The sequence below is a fragment of the Dreissena polymorpha genome, chromosome 6 (assembly GCF_020536995.1).
Source record: "Dreissena polymorpha isolate Duluth1 chromosome 6, UMN_Dpol_1.0, whole genome shotgun sequence".
Classification (NCBI taxonomy): Eukaryota; Metazoa; Mollusca; class Bivalvia; order Myida; family Dreissenidae; genus Dreissena; species Dreissena polymorpha.
In genome coordinates, this window is record NC_068360.1 from 19,982,450 (window position 1) to 19,990,454 (window position 8,005).

Consider the following 8,005-nt stretch of genomic DNA (forward strand, 5'->3'; position numbering starts at 1 on the left):
GAAGCAGCGACAGTAGTAGTAGTAGAAGTATTAGTAGTAGTAGTTTTTGTTGCTGTTGTTATTATTGTAGTAGTAGTAGTAGTAGTAGTAGTAGTAGTAGTAGTAGTAGTAGTAGTAGTAGTAGTAGTAGTAGTAGTAGTAGTAGTAGTAGAAGGAGTATTAGTAGTAGTCGAAGTAGTAGTAGTAGTAGTAGTAGTAGTAGTAGTAGTAGTAGTAGCAGTAGTAGTAGTAGTAGTAGTAGTAGTAGTAGTAGTAGTAGTAGTAGTAGTAGTAGTAGTAGTAGTGGTAGTAGTATAAGTAGTATAAGTTGTGGAAGTAGTAGTAGTAGTAGTGGTAGTAGTAGTAGTAGTTTTAGTAGTAGTAGTAGTAATAGTCGTCGTAGTAGTAGTAGTAGTAGTAGTAGTAGTAGTAGTAGTAGTAGTAGTAGTAGTAGTAGTAGTAGTATTAGTAGTAGTAGTAGTAGTAGTAGTAGTAGTAGTAGTAGTAGTCGTAGTAGTCGTAGTCGTCGTCCGTCGGTCGTCGTCCGGTCATCAGTCGGTCGTCTGTCGGTCGTCCATCGGTCGTCCATCGTCCGTCCTCAGGTCGTGGTCCGTATGTCTCAATGTAACACTTTCAAGAATACGTAACAAGTATGGTTCCACTCAACCTCTGAGTCGGCAGATAAACCCGCTTACAAAATGAAGGCGTGAGATATATTTGTAAACAAAATGAAACTTTCAAGGAAACGTAACAAGAACGATTCTAATCTACTTATGAATCAGCAGATAATCCCGCTTACGAAATGAAGGCATGCGCCATATTTGTAAGCAAAGTGAAACTTTCAAGCGGACTAACAAATTCGATTATTCTCTATTCCTGTATCAGTAGATGACCCCGCTTCAGAAATGAAGGCGTGAGATACATTAATTTTTTGCGAAATCAACTCATTGTGGATTACATTTTGTAAGTATGGTTAATGTACTGGAACAAGTTTTTACATTAAATCGTTTGCCGGTAATCATAATTTCTCATATTCACAGAGAAATAGTATGTCGATATATTTAAAAAAATGTATAAAAAAGCGGTCCGCTACGTATTGTGTTAAAAATTGAATCATAGCTATGCCTTACTACATGATGAATCACATGTTTATAAATGTTTAACATGTGGTATTTTATATAAAACTATAAATGGCGCGGCAAAGGTCGAAGCGTATCCACATGCCGCATGTTTGACCCAGGGACGCCCCAGGGTTGGTAATGCGGCCATTCATAGTTGCGATTCACCGTATTGTCAAAGTAGATCAATTTGAAGCAAATCGGTGTAGAAATGAAGAAGTTAATGTAAAATATCCTTAAAAAAGAGTGAACATCTCTGATCCGGCCCCACCCCCAACCCCATAACTTTTGACACGGGGGTCAGATCAAAATTCCAAATAGTGCACTGTCGCACATATTCTTAAAGCAACCATGTGTGTTGGTTTCAAAGTTCTAGTGCTAATAATGTAGGAGGAGATAGTGGCCAGGATGGACAGACGGATTGACAGATGGCTGAGATAACCACATAATATATTTCAAAATCTAAACGCGGACCCTAAGTTCAAGGTCAAGGTCACAAAGTTACAAATTTTATGCGCGTGGAAAGGTCTTGTCCAGATACACATGCGTACCAAATATGTAAGCAATATCTGCATGAACACAGACGTTATGAGCTTTTTTTGAATCGCGGTCGCAGAATTCGAATCCTGAATGCGAATCCAAAGTTCGAAAATGTCATGCGCATAGAAAGGTGGTGTCCAGATACACATGCGTACCAAATATGAAAGCAATATCTGATAGGACACAGTAGGTATGAGTCTTTTTCAAACCGCGGTCGCATATTTCAAAACTGAACGCTGATTTCAATTTCAAGGTCAAGGTCACAGGGTCAAACAGTTAGTACGCATTGAAATGTGTTGTCCAGATACACATGCATACCAAGTATGAAAGCAATATCTGAAGGGACACAGTAGGTATGAGCCTTTTTCGGATCGCGGTCGTATATTTCGAAACCTAAACGTTGACCTTAAGTTCAAGGTCAAGGTCACAATCGTCAAAAAGTGTATGCGCATGGAAAGCTGTTGTCCAGATACACATGCATACCAAATATGAAAGCAATATATGAAGGGACACAGTAGTCGTGAGCCTTTTTCGAATCACGGTCGCAGATTTCAAAACCTGAACGCTGACCTCAAGTTCAAAGTCAAGTTAACAGGGGTAAAAATTGTATGCGCTTAAAAATGTATTGTATAGATACACATGCATACCAAATATGAAAGCAATATCTAAAGGGACACAGTAGTTATGAGCCTTTTTCGAATCGCGGTCGCAGGAAAATATCTGACCCGGCCCCACTCCAACCCCCATAAGTTATGACCCAGGGGTCAAATCAAAATTCCAAATAGTGCACTGTTGCACATATGCTCATAGCTAGCATGTGTGTAAGTTTCAAGGTTCTAGTGCTAAAAGTGTAGGAGGAGATAGTGGCCAGGACGGACGGACGGACGGAAGGACAGACGGCGGAGATAACCACATAATCCCCAATTTACTCCGAAAAGCGTGGTGATAAAAATTGTCTATACTGTAAGGGTTTTTATACTTGTAAGTTAAAGATTTAAAATTTAATGTTAATGCTATTTCAAATTCATTCAAGAAAAGTTGAATCCATTATCAAAATCAGGAATGGCATATGACATATTGTATTCAATGCACCAAGAGATAAATGTGCACAATATGGACTTAATTGTTATAAGCCGTTTTAGTTATAAGGGTATTAAACTGATGAGAAAGATGTGGTAATTAAATAAATTTACCCAGCATTTGTAAAAAGTGTTGCAAGATATATACATGTTAAGAACGGAAATTTATTTCTGCGTTGAATAAGACCGAGTTCGTGAAAATCGCTGCACACTTTAAAAGTTATGGTTGTTCAAAGCTATATACTCCGTTTTCGGGTGATTGTGCGATGAATACCTTGCTAAATATATATTTGATAATGAAAATTTTTGTATTCAGAAAAGTAGATTTTTCGTTAAAATTAGATTATGTTTCATTCAAAATGATGTTTTCACTAATTAATATCATAACCACACGCTAATCACCTGGGTACTGACAGTTTCTGAAGGAAAACATGAGGAATTTCATCGATTCAATAAAATGCCTTAAGACTTAGGCGATTTAGTCTTTAAATCCGTGTACATTTAAATATTTTAAATTTTAAATTGCATTAAACACGACAATATCGATGAAATGATTAATGTTTTTATTATTTTATAGGGAAGAGTAAGGATTTCTCATATACAATTTGAAATCTGAAATATTGACATTAAACCACATTATCAGTTTAGATTTTCTTTAGGAATGTTGTGAATACCAACCAGGTTTCCGTACATTCATTCGACTAACACAAACTGTCACTTCGAATCAGTGCCCCGGTACAAGGGGTCTGAATACCAGTCTATTTTCCCTAGAGGGTTCAATGACGAAAGTAGTGCCTATTTCTAAAGAGTTCCATTTGTCTTGTGTTTAAAAGCAATTAAGCGATCGCATCCATGCTTTTTGTAGTGTTTTCATGTATCCGATATGTTTGTGCAACATGTTGGTGTATTTCATTTTGGATTTCGTTGAAATATTAACGTTTGGTGTGCGTTTATTGAAGTACGATTCTTTATATGAATTATCACTGCCGAAAATGCGAAAACCTGTTTTTCGAGGGTATTTGCATTTTGACGAATTGTACTTTCTCAAAAGTTGGGAGACGGTATATTTTGTATTGCAATTATTGGAAAAGACAGAATTATCTTTAAAGTACGGTGGCATAGAGGTGGCAAAGAGGTGACATTCACTTCTTTTTTTCAAATTGCTCCCCTCTTTTTTTTATCTAGTGGCCGCGAGTGTTAGCTATGTCGTGGCCACGAGATAGAAAAAAGAGGAGTGCAAAACTAAATAAAAGCGGAGTGCAATTAAAAAACGAGCGGTGCAGTAAATAAAGAAGAGTGCATTAAACAAAAGAGGAGAGAATTTTCGAGAATTCTCGAGATCCCGAGTTAGTCAGCCAATCAAATTTTGCGTAACATGTGTAAATATTCTGTACGCATATATATAGCTGGTCAAAGCAGGCAAGGCTCTGATATAACATAACATACTACTATTAGTACTACTATTACTACTACTACTACTACTGCTGCTGCTGTTGTTGTTGCTGCTGTAACTACTACTACTACTACTGCTACTACTACTACTACTACTACTACTACTACTACTACTACTACTTCTACTACTACTACTACTACTACTACTACTACTACTTCTACTACTACTACTACTATTACTTCTACTATGTAAAAAGAGGAGAGCAATTTAAAAAAAGAGAAATGAATGTCACCTCTATGCCACCGTATTAAAGTGGTACTAGACTGGCAAAATTTGATGAATAGAAAAGCATGTAAATTTGTTTTGAAAGTGGTCAGTTTTATAACATTATTCTCTACGCATTGGAATAGGTGTAATCCAACATACATAATTTGACTATCGTGAAGTGTCACTTCAAGTGAATGGTAATGAACGATAAGTGTCACTTCAAGTGAATGGTAATGTACGAGAAGACTAATCGCCAGCCAGCGTTCCGTAAATACATTCCACTAACGGAAACTTCTAGTGAAGAACACAGGTGGTTAGCGTGTGGCTATGATATGAATTAGTTTAAACATCATTTTAAATTTTAAAAAATCTGATTATAACAAAAATTCAGCTTCTCTGAAAAAATATAAGTTCACTATCAAATACAATATAGTGAAAACAATTCAGAGAAGTTTGTATTTCGTTATAATTTGATTTTTTTTCCATTTAAAATGATGTTTTTACTACTTCATATCATATCCACACGCTAACCACCTGTGTTGAGGAACAATGCTCAATGAGACTTCAAGTGAGAACCAGTGTACAAGGAGTTTGTTTGTTTTTTGGTGTCACAATGGTGCGTTCAATACTCTTCTTGTGTATATTCACATTAAAACATCGATCGGGAGAGCTTGTATTATGTGAATGAAGCATTTTGCATTACAAATCGGCACTTAATGTGGAAGTTTGTAGCATTCTATATTTTTGGTTAATTTATTTTAAGTTTAAGTGTAAGACTGAATTATCTCATTTCACGACATTCATATTTATATATCCATACAAATGCTCGTAATTTGCTTGAGAATCTAAATATTTGACGTAACGATGACAATTGTCGCTCACTGATGTAGTCAAAGGTTTACAAACCGTCCGGGCGGCCGATACGGTTTAGAATAGTTTTGGACCAGTTCGTACACCATAGTAGTCGGAAATTATCGAATTATTACCTTCATTTTTGTACATTAATACGATATGTATGTTGTGAATTTATCATGTATGTAGTATTTCACAACAAGAAGATGTTTAAACTGCATGCATGACGACTAGATTATTCACATACTTTTCAAACCGAATTAGTTCAATATTACCATAGTGAAAAGATCACTCGATCAATGATGAAATGATCGCAATGTCATAACAGGTATTCGCCACTCATGTTTTCACATTTTGTTTTAACAAAAACATTGTACTGATCAAACAATACTCTTTAATATTCACTCTCATACAATGCATAAGTTGGGTTATGCTATATAGGACACGGTGGCTAAGCCGAAATAGTTGACAAGCATAGTTGCACAACAACGTGAGTTTGAACGAGCATTAACAACAAGCATTAGTGATTGCCTCTTTGCTATTTTGTTTTATTTTATTAAACACAAACAAACATTTATATTGAAATTAAATGCATTGGATAATGTTCATGCACAATATTCTCTTTACAAATTCGCGCGTTGATGTATCGGTAGACCAGATAAGTGTTCAAGATTGAGGCTGTCGTTTAAGTGAGAATGCAGTCATCATCCCTCAAGGCAGACGTTTTCGATGCACGCACAGAAAAACCCTAATGGACATTGCTCCTCGCATATGACCGAATCGCACTCTTCTACCGGAGGGGGGCAGTGGCACTCGCCGCCCATCGGGAAGGAAGTCGACTGGAGGCAAAGTGAGGCATCGTCAGGGTTGGGGCACACTACGGCGTTACAGTCCTCGTCGCGCTTGCACGGCAGATGGATGGCTGAATGCACCAGATAAACACAATATATTGATACCGGTGCGGGCGTATTATTTGAAACAACATACTATACGGGTAGAATGTCATCGAACACTTACAGTAGTGTGGGAACAAAATTTATAAACTAGACCTTAACTATATACATGTATTCCCCTTCAAGCCATAATCAATATTTCATTTTGCAACTACGACTTATTTCTGACGTTGTGAAGCATTTATTTAGTTTTACTACCAAAACATCATATGACGTGTAAGCTCGTTTCGCGTACTGTTGGGCTTTCAGTTACTGATCGAATATTTATTTCACTAGTGGTGAATTAACTATTATATTTGTACTTGTGGCTAAACCGCTCGTGATTCTTTTTGTATTAAAACACTCGCAAAATACAAATGTACCATACCATGAGATCAACGAATATTCTCTTTTTAAATAATGTTTACAGTTAAAGTAGTTTTGCAATTTATCATAACCTAGTATAAGCACGTGTGTTTATAAACGCATATACATGAAAAACATACCCTGTTATGTTATATAAAATATAAAATAAAGCGCCTACATACGCAAACAACGAAAGTCGGTCTGGGATGATGCTGATGATTCTCCTCTATGGATTTCCACACAGTGTGTCCCCGGGTGACAGTCTTCGTCCTACAAGACAAGATGACATGCAGACAGAAAAAATATGCAACATTTCATGGGTTTTTGGGTGGCTGAATAGTGCTGATGTAGGAAGACACTGAAACATATGTATTATATCTAATTTGAAGAAAAAATATATACCGAAGTACACTTGATGGCCAGCATATTCCAAACGCCTATTCCTCTTTGCGCCAACGCTCCGTCGGTATCAATCAGTTGCAAAAGGCACACTAGCATCTGAAAAACAATTTAACACTCAGTAAAAATTGTGGTAGTAGTAATAGTAGAGGCACTAGTAGAATTAGTTATAGTAGTAGTGAATGTAGTAGTAGTAGCTGTAGCAGTTGTAAGATAAGTAGTAATATCAGTCGTGGTGGTAGTAGCAGTGGTGGTAGTAGTAGTATATGTAGACGAAGCAGCAATAGCAACAACAATAGCGGCAGCAGCAGCGGCAGTAGTTTAAGTAGTAAAATTGACGCAGTATTCACATATTATTTATAATAGCGATACAATATGCAGTCATTATCTTCGATGAACATATTTCAAAACTTACTTACCAGGTACATTGATAACTTCATTTCCGTTTTTGGCTCAAACATAAATGTTATCCTCAATAATATTTTCTCGCTCTACTCTGCATTTATATACTTTCATCCTGCCGTATACCTTCAATGACACGGGCGCTATGACCAGCAATTTTTGCATGCGTGTACATTTCATCGTTACTCTTTTTGACGTTACATGAAATTTAAATGTGTTTCATCTAGTATGTGGCAGATGTTTGTTTTTTCATACAACCACATGTCATCGTGACTTTGCTAACGTTCCTAGAAATTTGAAATGTGTATAGTTAAGTGTGTAACAGATGTTGTTTTGTTGCATGCATTCACATGTCATCATGACTTTATTAACGATCCAGTTATCCAGTTGAAACACGTGTAGTCGACCATGAGGCAAAGATTAGTGTTTTTCATTTTTTCAAAATGTCAGTGTGACTTAGTCGACGTCCTAAGACGTCTGAAGCGTTTATACTCGATCAATCATCGATAGCTGGCCCAAAGTGGCTGGTACATTTAATTTGCATGGACCATTTACTAGTATCCATTCAAATGAGTAAATGACTGGACAGCCATCTTTAAAAAGTTCAGACGTTTCTTTGAGTCGACAGGCAATATACAAAAATGACAATGACGCTTTCATCATGTCTTGCTAGCTTAT

At 36.6% G+C, this 8,005-nt stretch overlaps 1 protein-coding gene across 1 annotated transcript; it reads right to left on the reverse strand.

Annotated features, from left to right (window-relative positions):
- Nucleotides 1-5,843: 5,843 nt before the first annotated feature.
- Nucleotides 5,844-7,407, reverse strand: LOC127833759 (uncharacterized). The gene is made up of 4 exons (XM_052359186.1): nucleotides 7,345-7,407; nucleotides 6,929-7,024; nucleotides 6,709-6,796; nucleotides 5,844-6,150 (listed from the first exon to the last, which is right to left on the reverse strand). The coding sequence occupies exons 1-4, from the start codon at nucleotides 7,384-7,386 to the stop codon at nucleotides 5,933-5,935; spliced, it is 444 nt and encodes a 147-aa protein (XP_052215146.1). The 5' UTR covers nucleotides 7,387-7,407; the 3' UTR covers nucleotides 5,844-5,932.
- Between the last annotated feature and the right edge of the window lie 598 nt (nucleotides 7,408-8,005).

What these genes read in the sequence shown, in the direction of transcription:
- LOC127833759 (XM_052359186.1), bottom strand. Translation starts at nt 7,386, where the DNA reads ATGTTTGAGCCAAAAACGGAAATGAAGTTATCAATGTACCTG. An exon ending in TGGCCATCAAGTGTACTTCG is followed by an intron (nt 6,797 to 6,928) that starts GTATATATTTTT and finishes CTTGTCTTGTAG; the next exon opens with GACGAAGACTGTCACCCGGG. An exon ending in GACCGACTTTCGTTGTTTGC is followed by an intron (nt 6,151 to 6,708) that starts GTATGTAGGCGC and finishes TGGTGCATTCAG; the next exon opens with CCATCCATCTGCCGTGCAAG.